This window comes from Drosophila novamexicana, unplaced genomic scaffold (genome assembly GCF_003285875.2).
Source record: "Drosophila novamexicana strain 15010-1031.04,08,12 unplaced genomic scaffold, DnovRS2.1 tig00000387-arrow-pilon, whole genome shotgun sequence".
NCBI classification, from domain to species: Eukaryota; Metazoa; Arthropoda; class Insecta; order Diptera; family Drosophilidae; genus Drosophila; species Drosophila novamexicana.
Window position 1 is genome coordinate 4,061,632 of NW_020824800.1, and position 19,075 is coordinate 4,080,706.

Consider the following 19,075-nt stretch of genomic DNA (forward strand, 5'->3'; position numbering starts at 1 on the left):
TATGGTAATTCATATGAATATTATGTATAAAAAAACGTGCGGGCTTTCATTGTGCAAACGAATAATTTTATTGATTAAATAGTTTTAGGTGATAAATATATAAGTATATGCATATAGTTAGATATATACGCTTATAAACGGATAGCGGCAGCTAATCCTGATTAGTGTTTAGTTTGGGGTATCAATTTCTTTAAATATGATGAGAACTGCAATTTGAATTTAACTAGAGCTGGTTGTGGTGGGCAGCGAGCCAAGCACATCCTCAATGAAGCTGTCCGGCTGCTCGATCAGATCGAATAGACCTGAAAAAAGGGATATATAATTAAAATGGAAACACATGTATTTGTGAATGCCGCAACTCACCCGCCACATCGCAGAACTCGCCAAATGAGGTGCAGGGCAAAAACTCCTTGGTAAAGGTTTGCAGTATACGATCCGTATAGTCGAGCATTGCCTCATCATTTTTGCGTATATACTCGAATAGGGATGCGGGCCAGTCCTCCTCCTTGACGGTGCTGACCGTTCTGAAGAGCGTGTTGTACATCAAATCGACGAGCGCCCACATCATAAGGAACGGCTTATATACGCTATACTCTTTGGCCTGTCGATCCGCCGGCGACAGCAGCGCCTTGCACAGCACCGATGGCGACACATGACGCGCCTGAGCCACTGCCAGCAAATGTTTCAAATGTGCCAGCTTGTGCTTGTTCCACAACTCGCGACTGTGCAGGGAGAGGGATATGGTTAGCATGTAGAGTGGTCCGTCCACCTCATAGCCGCACTCCAGCCACTTGTCGGATGGCGCTGACGTCAAATAGTTGAGCAGCGTTTTGCTGTCCCGTGCAGCAGATCGCGAGGAGAGCAGCAAATAGACCGCATAGAAGAGCAGGTAGGGCACAAAGTGCATATTGGATTGGGGGCCACCGCCGCCAGCATCATCATGGAAGCTACGCTCCCAGGCGAAACGCATCAGCAACAGCTTCAGATCGTGCACGCTGCTGGCATAGGAGATATCGCAACGTTGGGTGCTCTCCTGCATGTAGCTGCTGTGGCGGGTCATGCAGCCGGAAAAGGCCGCCTCACCCACAGCCGGACCCCAAAGGGGCAGCAGTCCGTTGCAGCGTGTGTTCGCATTTTGCAGGCTGGCGCGTTCCCATTCGTCGCGACCGCGGGTCAACCGTATGGCCGAGGTGTGACAATCCACATGTACCACATTAAAGTGGGTGACGGTTGTGTAACCGATGGTTTTGCGCGACTTCAGCTCAAACTCTTCGACATTGCAGCGCTTGGTGAACGTGTAGATGCCCAGCACCTTTTCCGGCTGGCAGGCGTAACCCTCGCGACAGATGAAACAGGTCAGGCCCGTCTCGTCGCGCAGCTTCTCTATCTTCTGCAGTATGGAGCCCTTGGCCGTAACCTGGCCCTTCTCGTTGGTGCGCATGCCCAGGGCATCCAGTTGCTTTTCGCGTGTGGCCATCGCCAGGCGTTTCTTTTCGGCACGCGTAAAATCGCGCACCTGTTGGACACGCGAGGCCGTCGCCGCATCTGTGCTGAGCGCCTCGAGCAAATTCTCGGCCAGACTGCCGACATGCTCGTCACTGGACACCTGTTCCAGGCGATGTATAATCGGTATTATGTCCTTGCTAATGGCCAGCTGTGTGGCCTCATGGTGATTGGCCAGGCCGGTGAGGAAGCGCAGAATGTACTTCAAGCTCGGACGCGAAATGAACTCCTTCAGCTCATCGGAATCGGTGCGCAGCAGGGTGGGCTTCACGCACGGCGCATGCTCCGTAATATAGGCCAAAGCGCGCTCCACAATGCCCAGGCCCACGATATAATCCTTCAGAGTGCCGCCAATGCAGTTGTGCTCGATCTGATTGGTCAGCACGCAGAAAAGTTCCAGCTTAAACTCCTCCTCGGTGGTGCGTTCGTTGTCAAAGCGATTAAAGTCCAAAGTATGCTGTCAATTGGATGGGATTAATAATAAATGGAAACAGTTAAAGCCAGGTGAAGAGACTCACCTTGAAATGTTCGCAGAGCAGCGCCATTTTGACCTCGTTGCCGTAGACGAGCGCCGCGAGGACGCGTATGAGATGACGCAGCACGGAAGGATTATTGCGGACATTCGGGCAATCGGTGCAGGAGATCAATGCGCTGACATATTCCGGTCCGCCAAAGGTCAGCGAGAATTGCAGGAAGGAGTCGAGCGTATCGCTGGCTGCCTTGGACAATATGGTCTCCATAATCTCGAGCAACTGTTCAGTGACGGCCGATTGTATGGAATCATTTTCCGATTGCAAGCACATTTGCAGCACCTTCAGCAGCGTGTTGATGGCGCCCACCTCCGGCTGGCAGAGCACTTCCTGGCAGCGACGCACCTTCACACAGATGAGGAACAGCTTGAGCAGCACTTGGATGAGTTCACGCTGGCGTGAAATGCGCTGCAGGCTACCAATGCGGTCCAGCATGACGCGCAGTCCATTGCAATCGGCCAGCACATTGGCCATGCGATACAGCTGCTCGGTGTCGACCTGCTCCTGGCTCTTGTTGTTCAATGTCTCCACAAACTCCTCGGTGGCATCGCCCAGCAGACCGCGCATGCGATAGACAATGCGCATGGCATCACGATCGCCGCCCTCGGCTAGCCACACCTTTTTGTACACATCCTTGACGGGCAGATCCAAGCTAATGATCTTATTGTTCACCAGCAGCTCCATGCCATTGTCATCCTCCAGCAGGGCAATCAGTTCGCAGTCGGTGCAGATTTTGTTCTTCACATCGCGCATTAAAGGGCCGAGACCCACCTCGCTGGAGGGATACGGATTGCCGAGCATGCGTCCCTGCAGGAAGTCCTCCTGCTGCGGATCCTTCTCCAGCGTCATATAGAACTCGCTCTCATCGTGCTCCTCGGGATGTATTATCGAGTACAGACGCTCGAATATAAACACCGGCGTCTTGATGTCATTCATGCGTGTCTTCTCCACCGTATCGATGAGTATCTCCATAAAGGCGCGCGTCTCTTCCTCGGTGCCGCTGGTCATCTCCTCCAGCATTTCCAGCAGCTTCTCCTGGGCATCATCAATCAGCCGCGTGCGCTGCACGACCAGACTGCGCAATGCCAAATAGCTCTCCAGCACAGGACCCAACAGACGCGTCTTGTACGTGCGCCTAATGTTGGGACACTCAAGGAACAACCAAAGTAGCTCCACATACTGACGCAACGCATAGCCCAGCGACAGATCCGAGGACAACGAATGCTCTTCCATGCGATGTATCTTGCCAATTTCCACCGCCAGCAGCTGGGAGATCTCGCCAAGCACGCCGCGCAACACCAGATATTGCAGCCAGGGCGTCTCGGTGGCCACACTGCGATACAGGGTCAAGTACTCGGCGCTCGCCTCGCCCGCCTCGCCCACATGCCTGAGAAAGCCTGTGAGCATGTTGAGCGCCTGCTGCTTCCGTTCGCTGGTGCGGCACAGGCCGCTGAGCAGTGAGCAGGCCAGCTGGCGGCCGAAGCGCGAGTTCGCATTGAAGAGCAGCGGCTGTATCCACTTGGCATTGAACACGAGCGGCTTGATGACCTTCTCCTTGTCCAGCACCTGCTGGCGCCAGCGATGTGCATACTTTTCGGCCAAAAAGGCGGCACGCACCTCGGCGCGGCGCCCGCCCTTGAACGGCGCATCGCCCACCTGCGACTGTTGCTTGTTGCTGCTGTTGTTGTTGCTGATCCGCTGCTGCTGCTGCTGCTGCCTGCCGCCCTCCTGGCGCTGATATTTGTTGGTGGGCATGCGACTGCTCCAGGCGCTGTACTCATGATTGCGATCGGAGCTGAGCCAGGCGCGATAATCGATGGTGTTGCCCTCCAGCAGTTTGATGCTGCACAGCTCTGTCGGACCCAAAGGCTGCTGTTGTTGTTGTTGTTGTTGCTGCTGCTGCTGCTGCTGTTGTTGTTGCTGCTGCTGCTGTTGTTGTTGCTGCTGTTGTTGCTGCGGTTGGTTGTTGTTGTTCTTGTTGCCGCTGCTCGGCAAGGCCGGACAAATCAGGTTCTGCATGATGCGCAGGCATGGATGCAGCACCGAAGTAACAGGACCACGGGGCAAACTATTTGTATAATAAGGCAACAGTTATAAAAACTATCTAGATTCATTTATGGGATTTTCAACGACTCACCGACAGTTGCTGATGAACAGCTCAAAGATCACCTTCAGCTTGTACTCCCAGCAGACGTCATCTTGGCCGAGCAGCACCTCCAGCAGCGTCATCTCCTGATGCACAGCCGCCTCCAGGCTGATCAAAGGTATGGCGCCCATCAGAGCATTCTTGACACGCGTTGTGACCAGCTGCAACAAGTGCATGCAGGCCTCGGCGTTATCCTTGGTCAGCACGACCAACAAATTGCGCACCTCCTCCTGGATTTGAGGCGTGCCACGACGCAAATTGTGCTCGGCCAGCTCGCTAACCAGGCCTTGACTATAGAGCCCGACGCGACAATCATAGTTGTAGGCCATGGCGCGCAGCAGCGTGAGGCACTGCTCGGTGGAGGCTAGGGCGCAGCCGTAGCAGCGATTCGTCGTATGATTCGATTCGACGCCCGAGGGCAGACTAGCTGCCGGCTGATCCTGCTGCTGGCGATCGTAAGCAACCAGTTCGCTAAAAGAAAGAAAGAATTAATATGATGATAATCTTTGGGTGTGGATAGAATTGGAGCTCACCTGCGGCATGCCTTGACCTTTTGCACAATCTTGCTTAGCTCCTCGAAGCTGGTGCGCGACTCCACGCAGTATTTCTGGGCGAGCAGCTGTATGATCTTGTTCACCTGCGAGGTGCTGTGCACGCTGCCCATATTGTCCTCGACAAGGCGATCGCTGCTGCGATGCTCGGCCACCTTTTGGATGAGCAGCTCGAGCATCTGCTTATTGGTCAACAGCTGGCGATAGATGCGATCGGCACGCTCCAGCGAGCTATGGATCAGCTGCACAGTCTTGGCGCGATCCTCGGCAGATTCGATGGGATCCACGGCGCAACAGACGCGCGCATACATGCTGAAATCAAATTTGGCATACTTGCAGAAGCCGCACGAATGACACAGGAACGGATCCTTCTCGTCGTAGTTGATGGCGCGGCACTTGTGGCACTGGAACACATTCTCGCCGCAGTTGCCACAAACGCCCGGATATGCCGGCACCGCTGCACTGCAGCGTGGACACTGTAAGTTCTCACTGGAACCGCTGACCGTCTCGTAAAAGTCGGCGAACTCGATCATCAGATTGCAGGCGGTGATCGGCAGCGGGAAATCGATCTTCAGCTCCGTCTGGCCCGACTGCAGGGAGACGGTGCGTGCCTTGTGCCAGAGCGCCGGACGATTCTTGAGCTCGACCACGGCCTGAACACTGCGATTGTTGTAGTACACGTTGATGGTGCGCACCATCTTGGAGCGCTTGAGATCGGCAATGCGCACGATTAGCTTCGAAATAGTGTGGCACTGCACGAGCTTGTAGATCATGGTGGTGGTCGTGTACTTGGAGTCAGACTTGACCGAGGGCAGCTTAATATTTGCCATGGGCACCTCCGGATTGTTGCACACCAGACACGGCTCCGATTCCAGGTAGTAGCCGTTCACCTGGCAGGGGCATTGTTAAGATTTGATGAGTATTTATTTGGTATTGAATTCCTGCAATTACTTACCTGCAGTATGGACTCCAGCGTGGTATAGATGGGCGCATTGGGATGCTTGCAGAGTAGCTCATTCTGCTGGCGCAGCACCTCGACCGCGCGCGACACAAACTCCGGCAAACGGTCCGTAATGCTGCGCGTGCTGAGCGTCAGATAGCCGAGCAAATCAACAAACTGTGCCGTGCGACGACCATAGCTGGGCACCAAAGGCCACAGATTCCAGAAGATGCTGAGCAGCTTCTCGCGCTGACGCTCGTTCGCATGCTCGAAGAGACCCGTCATGAAGGAGTGCGCCTGCCAGCGCAGCTGACTGACATTGTTCTCCAGCAGAAAGATGCGCACAAAGCGTATGATGAGCGCATCGCTGGCATAGCGAAAGATCTGGTGGACAAATGTGCTGCACTGGGCTGGATCAAATTTAGAATAGTACGCGGTGTCCGTATCCTCGCTCTTCTCACGCTCGCTGCGCAGCTTGCTGCTGGTCGAGGCCTGCTGCGATTGCTGCTGCTGCTTGATGCCAGCCATGGGCTGGGGTATATTGCAGACAGCTGCCTGCAAGAGCTGGATAATGATGGGCGAAACGCCATCATCCAGTTGATAGCAGGCGATCTCCATTAGCATGGCAAGGGCATCCTCGTGGACCACGCAAAACTTTTGCCAATTCCCTGTGCGCATTTGGCTAATCTCCTGGCAGGTGCGCAAATGCTCCGTCAGTTCCACCAGCGCATCGTAGCTGAGCAGCGGCGGATTGGCGTTATATGGAGCGCCGTTCTGCAGGAACAATAATATACTATTAAATTTAGCTAATCATGTAAAGAACTGACACTCACCTTGGTGCTGACAATGCTGCAGACGCGCTTTACCACACGGAAGTGTGCATCCAGCGAGTGGCCGTCGCGATACATGCGGAACTTCTCCTTGCTGCCACAGATGTACATGAGCAGCTTGCGCACCTGGCGACGCAGCAACGCATTCAGATTGAGCATCATGTACTCGCACAGCGTAAAGGTCATCGCCTCGCAGAAGCCGCTGTCATAGTTGTCCGGATGGGCGCTGCTCAGGCGCAGAATTTGATACGGCAGACGCACAATAATCTCTGTGAGCAGCGCATCATACGACTCGAATATGTCCGGATAGTTTTTCAAATAATTGTGCGGTATGAGTATCGAAATGTCCGGCTTGGGACCATGCTTGATGGGCTTCAATAGCTGTCCCGCTGTGCCTGCGCCCGTGCCGGACGCATTGCCGCTGGCCGGCTGCGCGACTCCCGTGCCACCGGCAGCATATGGATCACCGAGCACCTGCTTCCAGTGCACCAGCAGCGTGTTGAGCGCCTCGAGGGCATAGACAAAGGCGCCGCTCTTGCTCAGCACATTCGCCGTGGTGCTGGCCACAAACGAGCTGTTGTCCTTGAACTGATGCGGCGGCGATGTGGTGCCCGTTTGCTTGGATTTGGTTTTGCCCATCATGACGCCGAACAGCGAGAGCAGCGCTAGACGCACCTCATTGCCGGGGCACTTGGTCTCCATCTGAAAGTATTACGAAGATTATAAAATTTGCTTTCGATTATAAAGATTTACTCTCACCTTTGTGGCTGCGCCACGTTTGCCAATCTCCACGTACTCGACCAGCGCGGCGAGCAGCTCCTGCAGCACCTGCTGATCCCGCTCATTGTTGCCGTTCAGATCCGTGGTCAGCATCAATATGACCTGAATGAGCGGAATAGCCTGCAGGCCATTGCACAGATCGAATGTGCCCAGATGCTCGATGATGCTCTCCAGCACAGCGATTCTGTTGGGTTTGAATCAATTATAAATATATCGCAAATCATAAATTTAGTTTCTTGCACTTACCTCAGGTCGTGCAGTTTGCTCAGCTTCTCGTCCTCGTTGATCTCGTTGTCCTCGCTGCTGCTCATGGCGCTGAGTGCTGCGACGCAGCCGCTGCTTGTACCCGGCTGTTCCTGTTCCTGATCCTTGCTCTGGCGCGGCGGCGAGGCATTCGCATGGTCACCAAAGTTGCTGCTGCGCGCCGAGGTGCCGCCAATGCTCTCGACACCGCTGCCGCCGCTCTCGGAGCCACCGCTGCCCGCCGGTTCGGCGGGCGAGGTGCGCAGCGTAGAGCCATCTGTAGCCACATTGGAGCCCTCATCATCATCGGAGCCGGCTGCATCACCGCTGGCCGCAGCATTAGCCGTAGCCGCCGCCGCCAGGCGTATGCCCTGTAAATTGGCCAAGCCTTGCTGCAGGGATTGCAGCGCATTCGCATCGCCGCCGTGCTGCTGCAGACTCAGCGCAATGGCAATGTCCATGATTGCCTCGTCGTCGGCGTCTTCGGGCAGGCCGAGCAGTCGTGGGAAGCCGCCGCCCATGAAGGCCTCCAGATTAAGCATCTGCTGCTGCTGTTGTTGCTGCTGCTGATTGACGCCCGCTGCATCCGCATCCAGCAGAGCATTGGCATCGGCGGCAGCGCCAGCGGAGGCATCCACAGCTGCTGCAGCGGCCTCCTCAATTATATCGCTGGCCGCCTGCGAGGCGGCGCCCTGCAAAGCACTCAAATTGCTGCTGCTGATGGCCGAGGCCGATGGCGTGGGCGTCGAGCAGGCAGGCGGCGTGGTCGCAATGGCCACCTTGCGTCGCTTCATGCGTGGACTGAGCAGTAGGATGAGCGCCTCCTTGGCGCTATGACTAATCACGCTCGCGTCGTGCTTGAGCAGCTCAATAAAGTATTTTGTCATGCGACCCACCTGGCTGGCATCGGCCAGCGCAAATCCGTACATAATCTCCACCAGGCAGTGGACAATGGTCTCCGTCTGGCAGAGACCGCGTCGCACAATATTCGTGGGCTCATCCAGCGCCGGCGTCACCTTGTGCAGCTCCAGCACCATGGCCATTAGGGCTGGCACAATATCATAGCTGCATTCGGCGCAAATCTTGGCCAGCGATTGCGGACGGGCATTGGCAATGCCGCGCACGAGCAGTATCAGGCGATAGAAGGCCTCCGGATCGATTTCCTGCAGCGTGTCCAGCTGCGTCAGTTTCGGCTGCGTTGCCTGCAGCTCGCCGTGCACAAACTGCAGCAGGACGCTATCCTTGTAGGCATGATAGGCGCCACGGCTGCCATACAATGTGGCCAGCACATAGCGTGCTTGGGTCTGCACGGGATTCGGTGTGGGCAGCAGCAGCAAGGCGCTCGCCGTCTTGATCGCTTTCTGGCGCATAACCAGGGCCACGGCGCCGCCATTGCCCAATAAATTGAGGGCACAGTCGAGCACCTCCAGCAGATGGGTGCACATGCGATCAAGTTGCGTGATGCTATTGAAGCCTTCGCCGAAATTGGCCGCGCTGGCGGGCGAGGTAACGGCTGCGGCCGTGCTGGCACTGCCAGCTGTGGCGGGTAGATCCTCGCTGTCGTCCGGCCAGCCGACCAGCTCCTTGGACTTGCCGTACACCTCGATGCAGTCGAGCAGGGTGACATGTTCCGGATCCTGTGACTTGGCAAAGCACACCTTGAGCAGCTTATCCGACTGCAGCATCTCCTCACGCGTCAGCGGTATATCGAACCAGCGTGCCCGGCGCACGGGCGTGGCCACTGTGCGTCCCAATATGGTCACGGATTGCGGTGCGCGCTGAGCGTCCTGTGTGCCTAGAAGGACGCGTATGCCCACCATCACGACATTCGGATCGTTGTTGAGCACTTCCAGCGTAAAGCCATTGGCCCGGGTGCTGGCCACAAACATGCCCGTGGAGAAGAGACGTGTCTTCAGCTTCTGCTTGTTGTATATCTGGAGCAGATCGTTGCCACCAAACTCCACATCGGCCAGCATGTTGCAGTGCTCGAAGAAATCAATGGGGAAAACGGGCACGCCGCCCGATGTCAACTGCTTCTGCTGACCAGCTCCAGCTCCAGTAGTAGCACCTGGAGCATTGCCAGAAGCACCGCCGCCTGATTTGCGTGGCAACTTGTTGGGCTTGCTCGATTTGGGACTCGTGGCTGATAGGGAGCTTCCGCTTTTAGCCAGCAGCGTCGCGGAGTACAGCTGGTTGCCCAGCGGCTGGACGCGCGGCGACAGCCAGAAGCTGGTGTGCTCCGGCTGGGCAGAGAAGATGCGCAGGCTGCCATCCTCGCAGAGCAGCAGCAACGTGGTCTTCTCGGTGCCGGCCACAGAATGACGTATGCCGACCACGTCCATGATCCGCGACTTCGCCGACTGCGCCTTGATCTCCTGCATGTAGATGAGCTCCGGCGTGAGCATTAATATAATTGGATTATTCGAAGTCTGCATGTTGGCATATATGAGCCCGGGATGGCCGGCGACCTCGGTCCACTGCACCAGCGGCTGGAGCGGACCCTTCGATGAGGATTTGCTAACTGCCGAATTGGTGTCCAGATGATAGATGCCCTTGACGCCCTGATTGACGTTCGTCAGCGGCGAGACAAAGCTGCGACCAGAGGCATAGCTATAGAAGAGTAACTGCAGCGCATGCGAGTAGTAAATGGAGACACCGCCGCCGCCCACCTGACCATTGACATCCTTGATATGATGATGGCTCAGCTCCAGCGTATTGGTCACATAAAAGTCACCGTGCACGGCCAGACTCTGTTCATCGAGGGTCTGGTAATAGATGTAGCCGCTGCTGGCAAAGGTCAACATATAATAGGCACCCTCCTGGTACATGAAGGTGCAGTCGCGTATTTTGCCCACCGCGACCAGATAATAGTACTTCGGACTGTATGCATCCAGTGCCAAATCGTAGATCTTCACATAGTCCGAGGTGACCAGCGCGAGCAGCGTCTGCGAGCCGGGCAGCCAGACGGCCTTCTTGATGTAGTTCCCGTTGTCCAGCTGCGGTGTGACCACGATGTGCTCATTGGTGCTGCCGCTGCTGGAGAAGGTCAGCACATGGCATTCCTTCAGGCCGCACACGGCCAGGCAGTCCTCGTTGCAGGGATTGGCTGCTAGCGAGAGCACGGTGCACGCTATGGGCGCCGAGCTGAGCTGTGTGAGTGTCAGCTTGCGCTTGGAAGCGTCCGCCTGCTTGAGCAGCGCCGACAGCTGCAATATGGTCACCTTGCCCTTCTCATGGGACACGGCCAGCTGCTGGCGTCGGCCATGTGGCGAGGACAAGCAGCAGAAGGCGACACGTCGCACAACGCCCGACGATATTAGATGTTTAATCGTCTGGCCCTGATCGCCCGAGTAGTTCATACGCACATTCTCGAAGGCGCCCTCCTGGGAGCCCAGTGTGGCAAACATAAGCTGATCCGTGACCTAAAACGAAAGGAAATCAATAAATATAGCCCAATGCTGCTTTCAGTTAACCAAACTACGCACCTGGAAACTCTGATCCAGCTGATGCAGTCGCTCCAGTGCGGCCGTTGCGCGCTTGTGACAGCCCACAATCGAGTATAAAGTACAATTCTCGCGTATCGAAGGCAGCAGCACATCGAAATACTCCAGGATGCAGCGCACGACCAGCAGCCATTGGTCCGGATGCTGCAGTGCCTCGCGATGCGGCTCCAGCAATTTACCCAGCAGTGCAATGCGCTCATTGCTCAGCGAATCTTTGCGTGCTTGTGCCGGCGGCGATTGCCGCTTCTTGCCGGCGGCCAGCAGGCTCATGTGAGCCGAGACATAGCCGTCGCGTGAATCACAGCCGCTGGTGGGCAGACGGCGGCTAAGCGCCTGGCAGGAGCCATCCTCCTTGGCGCCGCAATCGCAAAAGAAATTGCCATATTTGGCATAGCTGACATCGTGACCCTTGTGACAGACGCGGGCGCAAACGGAGCAGACGCCAACGGTGTTGATCATGTTGCAGGTGTGGCAATGATACCAATGCTGGTTCATGAACTCCTTTTGTGTTTGCGAGAAGGTGCACAGCTTGTTGTTCAGCGTATCCTCATCGGAGTCATCCAGCAGCGAATCCTGCTCCTGCTGGTCATCCGCCAGCTCATCGTATAGCTCATCAATGTCCGACTGTAGCTCATCATCCCAGGGCGGCATATGCTGCCGACTGCCCCGATAGCCGATGCCCTGCAGCAGCTCGCTGAGGTAGCGCAGCAGAGCGCTCACATTCTCGGCATGACGCAGCTGCTTGTCCGGCAGCTGCAGCTTGGCCAGCTCCAGCCACAGCAGCGTCGTATTGAACAATGCCACATGGCCGCGTGCGGGCGCCGCATCCGCCAGCGTGATCATAATCTGCAGCACGTCCGCAAAATCGCAGCCATCCTGCGGCGGCGTTATCAACGTTTGTCCCAGCTGCAGTAGCGCCTGGAAGAGCGGCGGCGCCAGCTGGGCAGCTGCCGGCTGGTCGCGCACCAGCGACTTGACAAAGCTCAGCAGGAGCGCACCGTTGCGCGGCTGGGTGCTGGCGCTTTGCTGATCGCAGGCCTGCGAGGAGTCCTCGGACTGATTATTGGGCTGGTTTGTGCCCTGCCAGAGACTCAGGATCTGGGATGTATTGGGCGCCGCATTGCCCGTGCCCGCGCAGTCATAGTCAATGTCCATGGCATCCAGCTGATCCGATATGCTGGGCATGGCCGAAACGGTAGCCATATTAGTTGGCGTCTGAGCATTGCTGCTCGAACTGCTCGAGGGCTGCATAATGCTCGTCAAGAGTTTACAGGAAGCCTCGCAGCTGCTGTTGTTGGCCGCAGCGCCCACCACATTGGGTCCATAGATAATGTGCGCCAGCCAGAGCTTGAGGCGCGCCACATCCACGCTGGCCAGCCCGGCAAAGCAGTCGACCAGTTCCTCGTGCTGGAAATGTGCATCCGGCTGTGCCGCCTGCTCAAACAGACGCTCCACAAACTGCAGCATCTTGCGGGCATAGCTCAGCGGCAGCGTTGTGCCCGTAAAGGAGAGCAACAGGGTGGTTAAGCTGCCGGCGCGCTGCTCCTTGAAGAAATGTCGCATGGCCTGGACAGCGGTGGGCACATCCAGCATTTTAATCATGGTCTTGAGCACGGCAAACAACATCGATTCATTGAAGAGTGCACGCTGCTCCTGTTGCTCAGCAACAGCTCCTGTTGCCGGCGGCTGCTTCAGCTCGGCGGCAAATTCAATCAACATGTCATAACAGTGTCCTATCATGTGCTCGAACAGCAGCTGCTTGTGCGCCTCGTTGGTCAGGCCGTGCAGGATCTCGCGCAGGCACTGTTCGCTCTGGCTCTGCAGATAATCGGTGCGCATGTCCATCATCGAGGCAATGAGCAGCGGCTTCAGCTGCGTCTCCACATCCCCAATGGCCGTGCAGAAGGGCAGCAACAGCTCCAGCAGATGCAAAATGGACTTTAAGCAATGCTTCAGCGTGTGCAGCGTGGAGTACGTGGTGGACTTGGTCAGCTCTGTGATGTGCGCATCGATCACATTCAGCGTGTAGGGCTCCACGGGATGCTGTTTGCCATTGAAGGCTTCATCGTTGACCAGCAGACATTTGGGCCACTCGTTGGCTATCAGCTGCTTGTCCTCGTTGGGCAACAGCTTGAGGAAGGCCGCGTGCAGCTCCAGCATAATCGCCGGCTTGTCGCTCACCACGGGCACTATCAGATTGAGCGTCTGCTCCGGCGTGTTGCTGGACAGCTGCTTCAGCATCTGGGCGCGCACAATATTCGAGATGAGACTGTAGGAGTCCATCAGCTTGAGCAGCAGCTCATTGCTGAGCTGCGTGCGCTCGAGCAGCTCCCCCGGTGTGAGTATGCTATCTTCCGTCAGCTTCGATTGCTGCTCATCGATGGACTCGCTGGAGGAGTAGAGCTCGGGGTCGGTGGCAGCGCTGGAATTCTCACGCTCGCGACTCTCTGATGTGATGCTGTCGCTGTCGCTCTCCTTGCGCAGCACCTTGAAGCCCTCCTTATCGGCCCAGGCCACGGCCTGCATGTGGGCAACCAGCGCATCCAAGAGAATCAGATCGGAAAGACGAGGATTTGATGTAGCTACAGGGAATAAATATGAACATTAAAGATAGGAATTCGCATAATTTTCCTGCTTTGTATACCTTTGTTCAGTTGCTTATTGAACGCCTCCACGCCCAGTATGGTCTGCTTCAGACTGTAGCGTATGTCGGCGGTGCGATCGCCGACCTGTGCCCACAAGGACTCGGCATACTGTGTGTACATGCCCTGCTTGATGAGGCTGTTAACCACCAGGTAGTGTGAATAGACCAAGGGGCAGCGTATGCTCCAAAGCAGCGAATGCAGATTGGGCGCACGTTCGGTCTTAAGTGATTCCACATGCGATGTGGACGGCGGCAGTCCGAGCAGCAGTTTCCAGGCAATGCTAAAGCAATACTGCATGGCGCACAGATTGTGCAGGTTGTCCTTGTCCTTGGTGTAGGCGGACATGTCAGTAATGGCCAGTATATCGATGAGTGCATCCACCAGCAATGGATACTTGAGCTTGTCGGGCGTGCACAATATGAAATTCCAGGCTAAGCCATCCAGCTTGAACTCCTGAGCCCAGTGAGGCTTGGCGGGATCTGCCGTGACCAGCGAGTAAAACGTAGGACGAATACCTGAAAAAGGAACTATCAGTGGGAAGATCTCATAATTATAAAAGTACTTCTTACTTGAGCTCAGGTCGCCTACAGTGGAGTTTCGGAACTTTTCCTCGATGTCGTGGCGGCAGTAGGAGGTCAACTTGGTGCGACTATTGAGTAGATCTGTTATCTTTTGGGTGTCCGGCATGCTGCTCACGCTGAACAGATTCCAGCGCACCTGATCGAGCAGTTCGGGCGGCGCATTATACAGATGCTTCATTAGATACTCCAGGAAGAGCAGCAGTCGGGAGAGCAGCATCATTTGGCTATTGCGCACGATGCGCTCGCCGCTGATGCCGCGACAGACATCGGCACAGCGTATGACTCCGCCTGCGGTCAACAGCAATATGGACTTCTTCTGCATCAGATTGAGCGAGTGGAACAGGAAGAGCAGCAGCTGTGCATGCTCAATATTTAGATCCTCGAATTCCGTGTCGCTGGCATTGGCAGCCGAACAGACGCCCTCGACCAGCGTATTGATCAGACGATGCCAGACGGACAAGCAGGCTGCCTCCTTCTCGTGCGTTGGCTTCAGCAACAGAATCTGCACCAGCACCGACAACGTGCTCGGATAGACCTGCAGTGGCCAGCTGTTGGTGTCTGTGGACCAGGGTGAGATCGACAGGTGCTGCAACAGATTTGATTGCAGCTGCTCCGAGAGCAACGACGTCGAGATCAAGTTGTGTATATAACGTCCTGCGGCGCCCGAGAAGCGTATCATGGCCGATTGCCAATTGGAGCAGTTGCCCTCACCAGAGCCCCCGCCTCCGCCGGTGCTGTTGCCACCCGCTTCCTGACGCATTACATCACGGTCAAAGTCTTTTATAATGTTGGCCATGAGCAGCATTTGCTGATCACTGACGCCCGCCTTCACATAGCGTTGCATGTACGCATGACGATTGGCCAAGAACTGATCCAGGAAACAGAATATATCCGCAGCCAAATCCAGATATTCGTGCGGTTCGTCCAGCTTGGGTACCAGCGCAGATTTTTGTTCGCCGCTGCGCTCCTGGGCACACGCATTGGCATTGTCATCGTGCGTTTCCGGCGACAACGTCTCCTTGAACCAATGCCCCAAATAGCTCTCGCTATCATCCTCCTCTGAATTGTCCGAGCAGGAAAGCGAATCATTGAAATAGGTCGTCGAATCGGAGTAGCTGATCGGTTCGCATTCGGTGCGATCTTTGGTATTGGCGCGTTTCAAGGTGCACGCCTTGCGATAGGCCACAGTTGCCAGGAACGTGAACAGCTGATGCAACGTGGCCGTGTTCAGAACGCGCACAATACGCTGCAGTGCCGTGTAATTTTGCAGTATATCAAATTGTGCCGGCTCCACGTCCCCGCTGGCGCTCTGGGTCGACGCGGTGCCGCAGGCAGATTCAATTTTCAGATCATCTATCAGCTCGGAGAGCAGCTTAATGCTGTGGTTAGCAATGGCCGCATTTAGCTCGCCGAATCCTTGCTGCACCTTGAACAGATTAACACGCGCTATAGGCGTGCTGGGCGTGGCAGTTGCGGCTTCGGTTGCACTGGCCGCAGCCGTTTTTCCCTGTGCCGCCGTGCTGCTGCTGCTGCCAGATGCGCCCATGGCACCTTGAATGCCACTGATGAGCAGCCAGGAGCCGTAGCACAAATGATTCTGATAGACATGCATGCGTGCCGAGGCCCTAAACATCTCGCCGATGCTTGTATAGATCTCCAGCGCCTTGTTCACTATGGTGCAGGCCTGCTCCTCGAAATCATCGTGATCCTTGCCGCCGCCAGTCGAAGGATTGCTGTTGCCGCCGCTGCCCTGGCTGGTCGAGGCAGCTGCTGGCTGCTGCTTCTGCGATCCGCTGCTGGCCTGGCACATGCTCAGCACACTAGCCGCTATGGAGGTCAGCACAGCATTGTACAGCGCCGCAATGCCGCACATCGACAGCTTCTCGATGCGACTCGGTGTCAGCGGCTGCAGCGCAATCAACGAATGCGCCTGTCCCAGTATCGACAGATCGGTTAGCATATGCGCCATGGCCGACTTAACGGTGCTGGCTTCCACTTGGGTCAAAGGCAAATACAGCGGCTTGCCGCCCACAATTGTCTCCTGGTACTTGGAGCGATAGCGATTGAGTATGGGCAAGCCCACGCCCACGTCGAGCAATGTGTCCACGCCGTTCTGTTCCTGAAAGTACTCGACATTGGCTGCCAGCAGTTGTTCCTGCGATAGAGAAGTTTGTGTTGTGAATGAAAAGTGAGTTTGGCGAGTCAACTCCTTCTCCTGCTCAAAAATATGTGTACTAAATGGATTCAGAGAACCCCTTTGCAAGATAAATATTATGAATTACTTACGGTGCAATCGCTGACCTCTTCACTCAATGGCACCCAGGTCATTTTGCCGGGCTCCAGAGGCGCCAGCAACTGTTGCAATATAACCGTTGAGAGATCGGAACGCGAACGTTTAATCTCCGATTTGGGCGACTCCTTTTCGGTGCCGGTGCTGCTGCTGGCGACGCTGCTGCTGCTGCCGATGCTCTTGCTGTTGGATTCCGGATGCTTGGCGCTCTTCAGGATCGCTGCCACAGCATTATAGTCGAATTGTGTGGAACCCGAACCCGGGGCGACGCTCTCGCGACCCTCGCACAGCATTTTCAATGCGACCAGCAGCCATTTGATCTCATATACCGAAACCTTCGGCAATCTGAAGAGTATGAAACGGATGAGCACCGCGCTGGCATCGTGCAATTGTGATATTTGTGTCTGGCATACTAAGAAAACGAAAATATACAAAGAAGATGCATAAGTAGGTATACAATAACAACAGAGTCGGGAATGCCCGCTAGCAGATATCCTGTACTCAGCTGCGAGCTGCCGTCATATATGATATATATATATATTAAAATAAGAAAATTTTGTTTTATATATATATACTTTTTCACATAACCAATAGGACTCAACCCATTTTTAATGGGTGCACCTTAAAACAAAAGCTGACCGCATGAGTCATGCGTTAAAATTGCATTTCTCTAGAAAATTTCCTTGTGTTAAGTTCTGGGAGAGAGGGAGGAGGGAGGGGGAGGGGAAAAATCATTACGAAGGGGGCGAGGAGGTGTCGATACTTACTTGATTTGATTTGCATGAGCTTATCGGCCGCCAGAGCCGCAAATGCTGTGTAAAATTGCGTGTAATTGCTTTCATCATCGAAAAATTCATGTTCACTGCAAAAATTCAAATTGGAAATCAGAAATTTTATTGGCAAACTTAAAAAGTTTCGTCACAGCGGGTCGCCATATTTAATTTTGCAAGTCACCTTGCAGGCAAATTTTCAACTGCGCCATTTCGCCATAAAATGTAAATTTAAATTATGAATTTCATATGCACTCACCATTTGGTAATCGCTTTTAGTAAATTTGATATTTCGTTTTTGTTTAAAGCGCTTGTACGATTTGATAAAAGTGGTTTTACAACCGAGTTCCAATCCGTACCTCCGCTGTGCGCCGACATTTTTTTAACTCTGACGTCCCTTTTTTTTTTGCTTCTTGCGTCTTCTTCTTCAAGTTCGATTGCTTTGCGACTGTCAACGGTGCGCTTGCTTTGGTGCTTGATTTAGCGGTACCTTTGTTGTGGCGTATTCTTTGTTTACGTATGTAACGAAAATGGAAGACGTATAATTTTTGGAGAGTTGTATGTGACACACCTTTCGTGCACAGCTGTTAGTGTTGGTAAACTGATTTGCAAATTTCCACAAAAATTAAATATTAAATTTATGTAAGTACATTAGATAAAAATCATAACGCGTACAAATAGTATAAATATTCTATTGCCTACGAAAATAAATAGGCGACGCATACTTTGTTATTGTAAAATAATAACGTACAATCTCGTTGATATTTGTTTTGCCATTTTTTATTGATATGTGAACACTGTTTTATGCTACGCGTGTTTTTGTTTAACTCGAAGAACTGCTGCAGCAGCAATTAAGTTTATTAAATTGAATTAAAAGAAAATGCAATTCCATTTCAAAATTGCCGAGCCGGATCCCAATGCACCAGCCGTCCAAAATACCAACAATCCCCATAGTACACTGCAGCCGCAACAGCCTGCCGTGCTGACCGAGCCCAAAGATGCCCAACACGAAATTAAATTACAGTAAGCTCTCGCTAAGCCAGCTTTACTTTTTGGCCTGCCCTAACTGTTCATTTGTAGAAACATTGTGGCTACCTTTTCGGTGGACTGTGAACTCGACTTGAAGACCATCAATTCACGCACCCGCAACTCGGAATATACGCCCAAACGCTTTCGCGGCGTCATCATGCGCATGCATTCCCCCCGCTGCACGGCGCTCATCTTTCGCACCGGCAAGGTGATCTGTACGGGCGCCCGCAACGAAATGGAGGCGAACATTGGCTCCCGCAAGTTTGCGCGCATCCTGCAGAAATTGGGCTTTCCGGTCAAATTTGTCGATTACAAGCTGCAGAATATTGTGGCCACTGTCGATTTGCGTTTTCCCATACGCTTGGAGAATCTGAATCAGGTGCACGGCCAGTTTAGCTCGTATGAGCCGGAAATGTTTCCCGGTCTCATCTATCGCATGGTCAAGCCACGCATTGTCCTGCTCATCTTTGTCAATGGCAAAATTGTGTTTACCGGCGCCAAATCACGCAAGGATATCATGGATTGCCTGGAGGCCATATCGCCAATCTTGCTTAGTTTTCGCAAAACGTAGACTTTATTGTTGTTTGATATAATTAAGGTACCCTATAATATTTCTAAGTTTAAATAGCATTTATCGAACAAGTCAACAAAATAATTTATAAATATTTATGCCCACTTTTTGTAAAAAAAAACAAAACAAATTGCTTTCATTTCGTTTGCCAACACCCCACACC

At 54.1% G+C, this 19,075-nt stretch overlaps 2 protein-coding genes across 2 annotated transcripts; one reads left to right on the top strand and one right to left on the bottom strand.

Annotated features, from left to right (window-relative positions):
- Window positions 1-67: 67 nt before the first annotated feature.
- On the bottom strand, window positions 68-17,942 carry LOC115759870 (protein purity of essence). The gene is made up of 15 exons (XM_030700980.1): window positions 17,572-17,942; window positions 17,310-17,404; window positions 16,539-16,954; window positions 14,241-16,407; window positions 13,671-14,186; window positions 11,009-13,608; window positions 7,527-10,945; window positions 7,260-7,464; window positions 6,504-7,202; window positions 5,686-6,444; window positions 4,713-5,620; window positions 4,171-4,650; window positions 2,022-4,101; window positions 364-1,960; window positions 68-302 (listed from the first exon to the last, which is right to left on the bottom strand). The coding sequence occupies exons 1-15, from the start codon at window positions 17,688-17,690 to the stop codon at window positions 220-222; spliced, it is 16,143 nt and encodes a 5,380-aa protein (XP_030556840.1). The 5' UTR covers window positions 17,691-17,942; the 3' UTR covers window positions 68-219.
- Window positions 17,943-18,095: 153 nt separating this feature from the next.
- Window positions 18,096-19,009, top strand: LOC115759871 (TBP-related factor). Its single transcript, XM_030700981.1, has 2 exons — window positions 18,096-18,335; window positions 18,393-19,009. Exons 1-2 carry the CDS (start codon window positions 18,193-18,195, stop codon window positions 18,910-18,912), a joined length of 663 nt encoding a protein of 220 aa, XP_030556841.1. The 5' UTR covers window positions 18,096-18,192; the 3' UTR covers window positions 18,913-19,009.
- Window positions 19,010-19,075: the final 66 nt, after the last annotated feature.